This window comes from Triturus cristatus, chromosome 2_2, assembly GCF_964204655.1.
Source record: "Triturus cristatus chromosome 2_2, aTriCri1.1, whole genome shotgun sequence".
NCBI classification, from domain to species: Eukaryota; Metazoa; Chordata; class Amphibia; order Caudata; family Salamandridae; genus Triturus; species Triturus cristatus.
The window spans coordinates 729,493,084-729,506,600 of NC_140582.1; the positions used below are offsets into that span (position 1 = coordinate 729,493,084).

Below are 13,517 nucleotides of genomic sequence, written 5' to 3' on the forward strand. Positions count from 1 at the left end.
GGCTCGGGCATTTTTGGGGATAGGTGAAGCACAAACCTTAACAAAAATTACCTGGATGAGCGTAAATAGTGTGGCGTCAAGACAACAGCAACGGCTGGAATGGATAATAAACACATTTGCTGGCCTTAACTACAACTTGCCCCGCCACTTATATTTCGGAGTCAAGGTGTTTAACAACAAAGTAGAAATGAACAACATTGCTTACTAAAATTAAAATAAAATATGTTTCATTTATTACCAAATAGGTCAATATTGTGAGAGGTAATCAAATCAGAAAATAAGCAGATACCCAGCTACAAAAACATAAGAGCACAGTGCACAGAAGGGAGATTGGGTGGAAGTGAGTTTGAAAAACAATCTCACATATGTAGCTTCAAAACTTCACAAGCTAAATGTATAGTGTGGAGATTGACATGAAGCATGGGTCTATGCAGCACACTCCACAAAAGGGCTAGAACACATTTACGATTATGAAGACTTTTTTTTTTGCAAAACTAACAAAAGTGTTACTGTATACAGTGCAAAGCCAGAACAACAACCGCAAATCCATCAAGCTGGCACCACTATTAACCTCAGATGGCCGTGTAAGTGAAATAAGTTGCTTGCAGACAGACCGAGGTGCGGATTCATAAATGGAGACAAAGTAGGAGGTCATTATGTTATTGCAAGTTCCTGTTCACGGAGGAAGACGCCAACAAAGAATAAAGTCAAGAACACAAAGATTAGACGTCAATCCCGCCTCGGGCCCTGCAAGGCCCAGCTGTTGCCTCATCCTGAATGTTTAATGTATTTTGTCAATGACTTGACTGTGCCCCCGTCTGCACAGGACGCATACACTGTCAACACCATGCATTATTAACTCTCTCAGGACGCATAAGACATCAGTGAAGGCATTAATATCGGCGAAGTAGAGGGCAGCTGCCAAAGCAAGGAGTGCCAACGCATTTTGTTAAAATGCACCTACGCTTAACAAGTAGTTGCTTGGTCTTGAGTGGATGCTCACAACAAACATCTATCGGCAGATGCTGGCCCTGTATTGAATACAGATAACACTATACTAAGAGAAAGTGATCAATTACTGGCGCAGCAGCTTGTAACAGTAAATAAACCTAAAAATACCAGTTAGCATACTTTGTTTCAATTTCTCAAAACATGAAAACTGTTATTGAGAAACATTATGATGGAAAGAGAGATTAGCGGGGTTGCCGTTCTTTAAAGCACAGAAACCCGAGATAAGGGGGGGGGGGTTACTTCTTTGCGTTAATCATCACAGGCCACAACTAGACTGTGATTAAATATACCGAGAGATTATCAGATGAGCCGAAATAGGCTGGCTTCTTGGCTCCAATTACAGGTCCCCTCCCTAGGAGACCAATTAGTCAAGCATGCATAAAAAGCTGAATTACCAGGGACCGTCCGGCTATAAAATAAACGATCCCCTTGAATCAAGGCAATTTATGAATCAAAAAAACATGGAAACAGAAGAAGGACGTCCCAGTCGCGCAGATCAAGGCGCGCGCCGCCCTGAAAGCTCAGGAATGAGCTGACAATGTGGTTTTATTTAGGCCCCGCCGCGTCAAAAGAAATAGCGGCACAGCTATTTCCATGCAACACAAACACTGAAAAAGTTGCAGGCCCCTGCTTGGCATTCTCGGAGGCTGACGTCTGAAGTTCCTATCCCCCCGTGGCCGATAGCAGATTGCTTTCTATCGGACTGCCTAGCCCTTTAGAGAATGCCTAAAACACTGCAGATTAAATTCATGTCCCAAGATCCATTTGAATGAAAAAGAGGTTCTTCCTACCACGCTCTGAACTTGATTTTCGTCCTAAGAACTTCATCACCATTCAATAATTTTAGAGAACATCACAGATTTACATATTGTATACCGCAGCAATGTATACGGGAATCCCCGAAATGCTATTGTGTTTATTAGTATACATTATCAAATGTGTTCCACAATGCCAGCTCCAAAGCTCTATTCAAAGACGCATTATGTCACAGAGACACGAGGAGAATATATTTGCCCAGGATCACAGGAGTTAACAGCAGCAAACAATCTATTGATTAAAAAGAGTCCAAACTTGAAGCTATGCTTCAAATCTGGACTATCTGTGGGCTATTAAAAGAGTTACTTTCATTCTATTAGAAACACTGTCCATATTATCAAAATGTGTAAAATAACACTGCCGGGCTACTTGATACATATGGTGGCAGAGAAGGTGTTGTGGAGTACACCATAACGGAAACTAGGTTACTTAAACACAAACACCATGTATCTTGTTAATCATATATTTGAGCAGGGCTCGATGGAGATGTATGCTGGTACTAAGGGATTAGGGAACTATGGGGAGTTGGTTTATAGCCGTGGTACTTTCCTAACTGAATGCGAAGGTGCATCTTAACGTCCATGTTCAACAGTGAGGCAGGCAAATTGCTTATATATAACCTGAGAGGAAATCCAATGGAGAAATTCTGAAAGCCTAAAAGACTGGAATATCAAAACAGAGGATGGAGATTTTGGGATGGTGTGAAGTTAGAACTGGCAGAACAAAAACTTCTTCCCAGTGCACACCAGAAAAAGGTTTCAGTTAGGTACACAGGCATAAGTTATATGCATGGGTTTGAGAAACACTATCAGCAATGTGTGGAGTTTCCTAAACTTGGTACTTATCAAGCCACGCTAATGTCAAGAGGTGGGAAAGTGTGACCTAGGAGACTGAAAATTGTGCACCTGAAGCTCACATGAAGCCACTACAATAGTAAACTTTGTTCAAGGGTAAGGCATTGATTACGGCTCTGGTTGTATGGAATATTACATAGATCTTGTTAGTTCAGAACCTGCTATCTGGCTCATGTTGCTGCGACCGAGATGAAGGCTTTCAGCGAGTATGCATTTTTAGGGTGTCTGGTGGAGAAAATAATGGGAGTAAATTGGAGGCTTAATGCGATTGAAATGCAGAAGTATTGTATATCTTTTTAATGAAGCAGCACATAAGGTAGATGAAGGAAGGATGCTGGAAATTATGAAAATAACAGTTTCATCCACAGAAAGAGAATATGAAAAAAACAAGATAAAGACAGAAATTAACACACGCAGCCAAATTTGGGAAATTCATAAATATCACACGAAGGGACCTAAATGAAAATATCAGAGGAAGATCGTCTGGTAGCAATTGTCGTGTCACCGAGAGTAACAGAGGGAGAAAAACGGTAAAGAGCCCCTACCAGGAAAGGACCGCACAGTCCTCACAAGACCCCCAAGGTACCAAGTGACTCAGTCTCAAGAACAGATAGGAACAGAGACTTTTTCTAATATGCAATTTTTAAAACCAATGAATTTTAGAATGTAGCCCACATTTTAGAAATGGTCTCTCACTGCGGTTTGACACTTTTTAATTTCTTGTATACGATTAGATACTTGTATTATAATGGTGCGAGTCACTTATTTTAGCATAATTTTGATAACGTTCTGCAACTTTGCAATGATTTTAATTAATTATACAAATAAAAAAAAACTATTCATTCATTCAAAAACACACGCAGGTGGTGTATAGATTTAAAGAAAAGATCGAACCAAGGATTGGTTGGTGGCAAGTTTGTAGTACAGCTGGGAACCAACCCGAGAATCAGTGATACCAGTCCATAGCAAATGTGCTGCGAAGAAGAGATAAAACCTATCTATTTAACAAGCGAGAAACTGTGGATCTAATGATACAACTTAACCAAGGACTTACCCACATTAATCTAATGGTTCAATGACGAACACCACTAAGATGACCAGTCTTATTTTTCTGAGCTAAATAGAAAGCTGTTGTGACAACAATTAGCATAGAGTCTTATGTCTATAAAAGTTAAACAAAACACATTTGCTTTATTTATTAACTCCACCATTTAAAACCATGTTCTATCTTGGTCAAATGAGTCCCCCCCCCCCCCCAAACATTTGACCTGATCAGTCCTCTTGCACAGGACACCACCAGAAACATGTTGCCTGCAAATGTCCCCACAAACAGTGGTGACCCCCCAACCCCACTTAAAGTGCTCGGCTTTACATAAAGGTGGATTGTCCTTTTTATCATGCCAGGAAGGTAACGGCATTAAAAGTGTTTAATCCAAGCAAGATCCTTTGTCAGCAAACAGTTACTCGCTAAACTGGAGGAACTCTGAAACGGTAGATTAAAGCTATAGACCTGTGGCAAAGAAATAGATAATCCTTTGTGCTAATAGATGTCATAATCTCTTGGTAGAACCATACAACTTTCTCTGTAGAAGCCAAGGAACTGATCAGCTAGATTTGTCCTAGACCCAGTAACTTACGTTACCCACAAATGCAGACTCCCGTGTAGCTTTATGGACCACTTGCAATTTTACCAGCATTGGTTTCAGCCATTTTCTGCACACTTTTAATACAGACTTCCTAATGTCAGCCTCAAATTAGGAATATTCCCGCAGGTAAAAGAAGAGCTATATCTACCTGCAAACTCTAGGTGCAATGTATGAGACATGTTGTAGGAGGCATGCACATTCCAGCTATCAGCAGTTTCATTTTATGCTTTACACAGAACACAACTGAAGAACTTTGCTAACTTAAAGGAACTGTAGAACTGAACTTCCCAAGTCTAACATGCTGGCTGGGCCCTTAGTAGCTCTATCTCCCACTCTGAGGACTACAGATAGATGTAGAGATGACAAGACCTAGGGAGGAAGAAAACAAGATATAGAAGGGTCTCTAATCACTGCTAAATATAAGGATTCAAAGAGGGACTGTTCATTCACAGGTCGAAGCAACGCCTCATTTCGGGGGCTACCTCATTAAGAAAAAGCAATTTTACCCCCAGGAATTCGTCCACACTGAGAAATTGTACTCACTTTACCAAGAGAGTCAATTAATTTCCATGAAAGGCCTTGGCACACAAAATCCGACGCACAAGGGAAACACCACTTCGTAGCATACCGCGGATAGGAAGATGGTAGCAAAGGAGCTCCCTATCACTTGCTCAGACGAGGAAACCGCGAAAAACCAAGCACTGTTCAAATTATGCATCATGTCTGCTGCAAGAATATCTAACCACACACTTCAAACGTGCAGCAGGCGAGCGTGGCCTGATGATTGTCTTGGTTGCATTGTAGTGTTCATGAAGAAAGCAAATACTAAGTGCTACACATGGATAACCTGAGAGAGCCACCTTTTAACCCCACCTTATTCTAAAAATACATCACAGGGGTAAGGACTAAAATCAAGACAGGTGGAGCTCAATGGACAGAGGGCTAATGAGATCATCTGTTCCAATAGCCAACGAGTAAACAATGTGAAAAGAGCCCAGTCATGATGGGCATGTCATAGGGGATGCAACTAATCCTGGAGGATCCGATGCATGCAACAGGCTGGAAGAAGAATGTCCAAAAAATTAAGCACGATTATTTAGCATAACAATTTTTAGGGGGGGGGGGGGGGGGGGGGGGGGGTTAGTCAGATTAGCATTCCTTCTGAATCCAATGAAAAACTATGAAATTGTTGGAAGTCTTTAACCAGGATTCACAAAGGTATCTTTCAAGTCTTTTGTCTGACAACAAAAGAAAGAGCCTTTTTGAAACGTCAGTCCTTTTATCCCCCACATCAAGGCCACAACAATCACGCCTAAGTTGCCTGAAGCCTCCATAATGAACATAAAGGAACACACAAGTAAAAACTGTATGATACGATTTAGAATTTTCAAGGTGCAAGGCACTAAGTGGCATGAGGCCAGAAAAGGCTTTATTACAGGTCAGCATCTACCTGAAAGGCAACTTAAGCAATTATTCCATTTACTAATCATTAAAAAAACGGAATTTCACAAACGTTCAATTTTTTTTATATTTTAGGATCATAAATGGCATCTGAAATTAACAAACCAGCTCTGCTGGACTGGATTTTTTCTAGAACTAAATAAAGTATTACACTCTGCATCCCCATATTAACACAATTCTATCGAACATGTGATAAAAGGGAGTTTGGTACAGACAATTTGCAAAACCAATGTATTATAAAAAATAAACACAATAGGCTACAATTTCAGAAAAAGACATGAAACCAGTCAGAATAACTCAAATGATCTTACCTTTTTGTTCATCTATGCTGAAGGTGCCAACACCTGACCCATCTCTTATTGAATAGTGAATTACTCCATCACGTCCTGTGTCTCCATCGTGAGCAGATAGCACCATGACTGGGGTCCCGATAGGGACATCTTCTTTAACAGAAACTTTCTCAACAAAGTTGGAAAACAACGGAGGGTGCAAATTCTCATTTACATCGCCAATCTCAACTTCAACGTAACAAGTGGAAGACAATGAAATGGGCTTTCCCCTGTCTTTTGCCCGTACACTTAGGTTGTACATTTGTTTCTCTTCAAAATCCAGCTCCTTTACAATCCGTACTGCTCCAGTTAATTTATCTACATCAAAGTGCCCATCTCCAGACTCTAGCAGACTGTACCGTACTTGACTGGACTGTCCCAAATCAGGATCGTGGGCTTCCAACCACATAATGATGCTTCCCACTGGAAGATCCTCTCGAACTTTTGTGCGGTAATTTAATGGAATACATTTAGGTGGGTTATCATTGACATCATCTACTAATACTCTTAGAATCACAGATGAAAATAACGGAGGATCTTCCTCCGCTTGGTCACGGGCCTCAATCCGAAGGTAATGCACAGGTTCAGCTTCACGATCTAAGGGCTGTACAACTTTGACTATGCCAGTTATGCTGTCAATCTCAAATATGGATGTATCTGTAAGGATGGAGTACAGCACTTCCCCATTTGTCCCTAAATCCTTATCAAAAGCTTCAATTTGGATAATTTCACTATTTAGCTCTAAGTTCTCACTAACAGTTATAAAATAGCTGTCCTGCAAGAACTCGGGATGGTTGTCATTGGCATCCAGAACCTTTAGATTAATAAGATGCCAAGCTGATTTTTGAGGGATTCCAAGATCATACACAGTAATGTTTAGAACGTACTGATCTTTTAACTCTCTATCGAGGGGAGACAGCACTTTCAGCCAGCCAGTGTCCATGTCAACAGTGAAACTGCTATCGTTGTTGCCTCCCGAAATAACATACACCAATTTTCCATTAAAGCCACTGTCGATATCAGTGGCATTCAACAATTCAACGTGTGATCCCACAGGAAGGTCTTCCTTAACTTCAACTGAAGCGGGGACCGTGCTTTTAAACTGTGGGGCATGCTTGTTCACAGAGTACGAGTCAAGGAAAACATCTTCAACCTCTCCACGATTATAAAGTTTATTAGCATGCAAGAGCTTCTCTGCAAGCATTTTAGCAACACCAGTTTCTTCACAGTGCATGATGGCTGGTTTGCGACTAGTCGTCACAGTTATGTTTATGTACAGTGGCACAGCTGTGTTTTCTCCATCTGTAGCAATAATCTTTAGACTGTGAAATGACACTTTAGCACCTGGGCCATCTGAAAGAGATTGTTTCAGTGAAAGTACCCCAGAGTTTGGATTCAAACTAAATAGATCAAGTTCGTTTCCAGATAGAATTTCATATTTCACCAACTGGAGCTCATCGGCATCTATAGCAGATACAGTAGTTATTTGTTCTCCGGCAGCCAGCTCCTTCGAAATGGTCCCTTCACAACTGACCTTCTCAAATAATGGAGTGTTGTCATTTAAATTGTTTAAAACTATAGTGACAGGAATCTCAACCTCCCTGCGATATGGCAAGCCCCAGTCGGAAGCCCGGACCCTTAATGTGTAAACCCTTGGCATTAACTCATAATCTAGGTCTTCAGACGTGCTGATAGTGCCAGTGAAATGATCAATTACAAAAGGTGAGCGGTTCAGGTTTGCAATGCTGTAACTTACATAGCCATTTTCACCCTCATCAAGGTCTACAGCACTTATGGTCAGGACACTGGTTCCGACTGGGACATGCTCATCAATGGTAGCTTTGTAGGAGGTCTGCATAAATTCTGGGGCATTACTATTCATCTTTTTTACTTTAATCAGAACTTTTGTATAGGCCTTTTTGTCACTGGTCATAACATCTAGTTCAAAGTGTGCTACATCTTGGGCTTTTATTGGTTCTAAAGTGGAAATTAGACCAGTAAAGGGATTTAGGCTGAACTTGCTATTGTCGGCTGTGTGTTTAAATACATATTTTACATTGGAATAGTTCGGTATTGCTTTTACCATGACGATCGCCGTTGATGGTGGAGCAAATTCACTGATCTCTGCTTTGTACATATCCTTTTCAAATTTGACAGGCCCCGACCTGAACCTCGGGGAACTTACATGAATAACCTTCACAGAAGAGAATTGGGATGGACTTCCCTTGTCCTTAGCTTGCAATGTTAGATTATATCCATAGGGCTGGGCTTCCCAATCAATAACTCCAACAGCTTTGATTTTGTATTCCTTACTTCCTGGAGACGTTCGTACTGTTCTGAACTGCTGCAACGGGTCCCCTGCCACAATGCTTAAAGATGCTATCTCTCCATTTAATCCCTGATCAGCATCATCGACTGTTACAATGGCATATGTGGAGTCTCGGTCCATTTCCGAGGGGGTGAGTGTGACTGCTGTGAGGACAGGCGCATGCTCGTTTGACTGTTCTATATGTATAGCTATTCTTGCCATGCTACTAATGCCACTGCTACCATACAATTTCATCCCACGATCCACAGCAAGGATTTCCAGCTCATACAACTTGGTTTCCGAATAGTCAAGCCTTCCCGTTAAAATGATAACACCGCGGGTTGGATGTATAGCAAACATATCTGTCCTCTCTTTAAAGCTGTAGTAAAACTCCCCATTGGTACCAATATCGGCATCCGTGGCACTAACACGCGCAACACTGGTCCTTATTGCTGTACTTTCAGGTAATGAAACGCTGTAGGAGGTTGGTGAAAATAGAGGCCTCAAGTCATTTGTATCCAGAACCTGTACCCTGATCACTGCCCGCGCCTCAGCATTGGTGTTTCTATCCACCGCCTTCACAGAGAGTGTGTAGTGGTCTTTCACCTCTCGGTTCAAAATAGCTGTATTTCCTCCCTTGGTCCTGATCCTCAAAAAGCAGAAATCTCCCAGAGTGTACTCTTCAGCTTTAAAGAGGTTTTCATTGTCACCAGACACGATTTTGTACCTTATATCCCACAGTGGGTTTGTGATGTAAATGCCCATTTTTACAGGATGCTCCACATAGGTCTTGGCAGCAGAATTCTCATAAATAGTAGCATTATACTGGTGTTCAGTAAACTGCATAGGAGCAGCATGGTCGGATCTGTGCCTTCCTTCACAGTCGCCAGACAGCAGCAGCAGCATAGTCAAGTATCTCCACATGATGGCAGGTTATCCCCCAAACTCCTGAAACAAAGAAACAAAACTGATGAGAACCAAGAGCCAAACGTTAAGACTGCAGTTTCTATTTGCAGACTTCACCCCCATCCACACTTATTATTTTAGAAGCCATGCACCCACGAACAGTTTGTTGTAATGCACGATAAACACCCACTCTCACCTTTTGGTTATGAGGCATTAGCAAGTTTTACAACAATAAAACGAATCGAGGTCACTTTTGCCTTTTATTAGCATTGTGCAAAGTTAACTGGAGTTGAGCTAGAATTTTCTATAACGTGTTTATTGCATTTCCAAATGCTAGTTCTTTAAAAGGTTCAATACTACAGTTCCCAAAGGACACCGCTCCTGGCTAATAGTCTACGAAGTTGTACCAGTGTCTGGACCATTCTGCTGTTCCACAAGTGGGTGAATCTCAGTTCTGGGATAAAAGTGAATAGTCTTGCTCTTGGGATACACGGGAATATTCTGCTGTCCTACAAATACCTCGGTTTCCGTTCTGGGATAAAAGTGAATAGTCGTGCACATGGGGTACAGAAACCGACATCTGCCTCTTCTCCAACATACTTTTCTACAGCCAAACTTACAAAGACAGTGATAAACATGATCAATGCTGTCCTGCAGCAATGTATATACAGACCCTCAAAAAGATAGGCTCGATACACAGGAATGAAAATTAATAGGGAAAACTGACAGGTCAGGACAAAAGCAGTTAAAGGATTATATCTGCAGAGTCAGCAGTAGGGCGTTTTGTATCTTTCTGTTTTTAAGAAGGTATATTGCAGGGTTAGGTCTGCTCAAAGGTCAGGACAAACCTATTATCACTGCATGCCTGCTATACATCTCACTTGCAAACCAGAGCAATGGCATTGACTGCCAAAGGGAACACGGTTAACTGTACTCTTCCCAAGGATATCCGTCGGAGTCTGTCTAGGAACCAGAGACCCCCCGCCAGGAGCCATTCACCTGTGTCTTGCACAAGTAGATGATGCAGGTGCATTATCCATCAATCAATAGTTCTTTATTCGGTGGTTAAAAACCATCATAAAAGAGTACATTTATATACAGTTTAAAAAAGTATTACATCATTATACAAGAACAATGACTGAAACTGTAAACATAAAGTAATTCATTTTTCACTATACAGGCCTCACAAGAAACATAATCACGATGTCAAATGGGGAATCCTATAAAGTTCGTTAGTAGAGCTATCCTCTGGTTACCCTAAGTCTTAGTGCAAATTTCGGAAACTAGTAACAGAGCATAGAGTTAATGGGTTGCTGGCCCTCTGTAAAAAGATCAGTGCATCTTTAGCACGAGTGAACCTAGACTTTAAAAATCTACGTCTTGGAATTGCATACCAAGGACATTGAAGTACAAAATGAAGGGTGTCCTGCGGAGACTTATTGTCGCAGCCGCAGGCACCCTTCTGCTCAATTGAATGACTAAAACCAGCTGGTCCAGCTAATAAGAATGGTAAAAAATTGAGCCTAAAACGTGACATTAAAAACCTTTCTTGGGCATTATACACAACACAGAGGTACGGTTCAATCCCATCATTGGTTTCAAGTCTGCTGTAAGTGATCACTGAGGGTTTAACCCCTTCCTCTGTGGATCTGGCAAGAGATCTTTGGTCCCAAAAGTTTCTCTTAAGGGTCTGCTTGTCCTGTGGGGTGATCCTTAACGGGTTTAAGTACAAATCATTACGACTCATGCTATCCAGACTGGATTTCACATAATTCAACCATGGGATATTTAGACTTTTATCCCTCCCTAGGCAATCTGTTAGAATCTGTCTACTTAGTGCGGCTTCCGGATTGCACCAAATTTTTAGCCACACCAGAATTGGTCTAAATTTAATCAGATCCTCTAGATAGGGTCGTCCTAGTTCTCTATGTGCAATAAAAGCAGGTGTGCAATTGGGGACTTTTAGGATTGAGCGGAAAAAAAATTTTCTTCCCTTTGCAGTGGGTGAAGATTTATGAAACCCCACACTTCTGAACCATACATGACTTTGGGGCAGCACATAGAGCCATACAGGTTCATTGATTGTTCCGGGGACCAACGCCCGACTCTCCTCCCGTAACCTGCTATTGCCCCAGTTGATGCCACCAATTTGCCACACCTTTCCTGTACCAGTGGGGCAAATTTCAGGGACTCATCAAACAGCACGCCTAGGTATGAAAAGGATTGCACCCTGTCTAGCGTGTGGTTCCCGATTTTGTAAGTGAAGCTGGTCCGTGGTTTGTGACCTGCTGTCATCACATAAGATTTTTTTAAATTGACAGACAGGTCTAGCGCACCCATAAATTCGACAAACCGGTCAATTAAAATCTGCAGGCTTTTGGGGGTGCGCGCTAAAAGAACCGCGTCATCTGCATACAACAACACCGGGATATTACGTGTTCCTACCCTTGGACAATCTGTTTTTAAATTAATTAAAAACTGTTCTAAACTGTTTATATATATATAGAGAGAGAGAGAATAAAAAAGGGGCCAGTATGCAACCCTGCCTGACACCACTAGTACATTTAAAAGAATCAGTCAACCCCCCTTCCATGTTATACCGCACTCTGGCAGAGGTCTCTCTATGCAATTCCCTCAGAGTGCAAATTATACCTGGGTCAACCCCTAGATGACTCAACATTGCCCAGAGCTTGTTCCTATTTACGTGGTCAAATGCCACAGCCAAGTCCATGAATCCCAAGTAAATGGCTTCTTTACTGGTTTTTGTGTATTTGGCGACCAGCATATACAGGTTCAGGCATTGGTCACTAGTGGACCTGCCCGACCGAAAGCCATACTGAACATCCGAGATAATATTGTTATCCTTGGCCCAATCAATCAGTCGGTTCAGAATGACTCTTCCGAAAATTTTAGCTGGAACATCTATCAAGGAAATTGGGCGATAACATTGGGGGTTATCTCTGTTACCCTTTTTAAAAATGGGTACTATAATGGCCGACGACCAGGACCTGGGCAAGCCCACCACAATAGCAGCATTTATTACTCTGGTTAAAATCGGGGCCCATAATTCCACATTACTCAAAAACAGGTCCGGGGGGGGTCCCATCAGGACCCGGGGCTTTATTTTTGGTTAATCCCTCTATGCCCACAGCTATTTCTTCCAGAGTGAACTCTAGGGACTCTCCCTGCATGACCACCCTCCTCTCCTCTGTACTATCCACCTCCCCATGGTTATACAGGCCCTCAAAGTGCACTATCCACTGTTCCGGTAGAATATTTGTGGCAGCCGAGGGTGAAGTTTTATCTTGAAAACAAGGGGTATTTATTATTTTCCAGAATTCCATTATATCCCTTTTTTCAGAAGCCTCCCTCAAGGCCGCCCACGCTTCCCCCTGCAGCACCGATTTCCTTCTTTTAAGTTCCTTCTTATAATTTAATCTGCACATGTGAACTTTTGATACGTCCCTAGGTTTACTGCTGAGGGCTTTTTTTAGTTCCCTCAGGGCTCGTGTACAGTCCCCATCAAACCATCTCGGGAGATTTGAGTTGGTCTTTACTGGGGCCTTGTTCCGCAACAATCCGTCCACCAGTTTGGTTAATTGGCCAAAAGCGTGAGTTAAGCAGGCCCCCTCAACTGAAAGGTCTAAACATTTATCAATACATGATTTGCCTTTATCCATTAAGGACCGGTAAAATCTTTCGCCATCTAATTTCGCCCACCTAAGTCTTCTTCCTTGGTCCGTTATTCTCTCGGCAATATCCTCAACTGGGGTCAACTTTCGTTTAGGCAGATAAAGGAACTCCATAACCAGGGGGTTATGGTCGCTAAAGGGACTCCACTCAATTCCCACTGTAATAATACGATGCTTTAAGCATCTGGTGACAAAGATGTAATCAATATAGGAAGAGCATCCTCTGCCTTTAAAGGTGGGTGGTAGAGTGCCATCTTGCCCCAGTGGAATTAAGTCGATCGTATGCTCCAGATCATGAGAGGAAAGGAGCGTTCCTAGTTCTGCACCATTCAATGAGTGGCTAAAGTGAGGGCCTTTTTTCACTGGGCAATTTGACCAATTAACGTTAATAGGGAACAGTAGGGGGCATAAATGACAATTCAGATCACCCGCTACTATTGTCAAGGGGGTCGCAGCACCATTAACGGGTGCCAGCTCTTGGCTCAATCTATGAT

The 13,517-nt window shown here is 42.1% G+C and overlaps 1 protein-coding gene across 8 annotated transcripts in view; it reads right to left on the reverse strand.

The window, feature by feature from the left end:
- The window catches only part of FAT1 (FAT atypical cadherin 1), a 277,803-nt gene that overhangs the window by 245,171 nt on the left and 19,115 nt on the right, over window positions 1–13,517 (reverse strand). For all 8 annotated transcript variants that reach the window (XR_014978169.1, XR_014978170.1, XM_085641986.1 and 5 more), the window contains exon 2: window positions 6,100–9,373. Coding sequence is in view for 6 of the 8 variants with exons in the window: in XM_085641986.1 (XP_085498112.1) it covers window positions 6,100–9,349 (3,250 nt within the window). In the remaining 2 variants the exon portion in view is untranslated. The remainder of the gene's footprint in view (window positions 1–6,099; window positions 9,374–13,517) is intronic.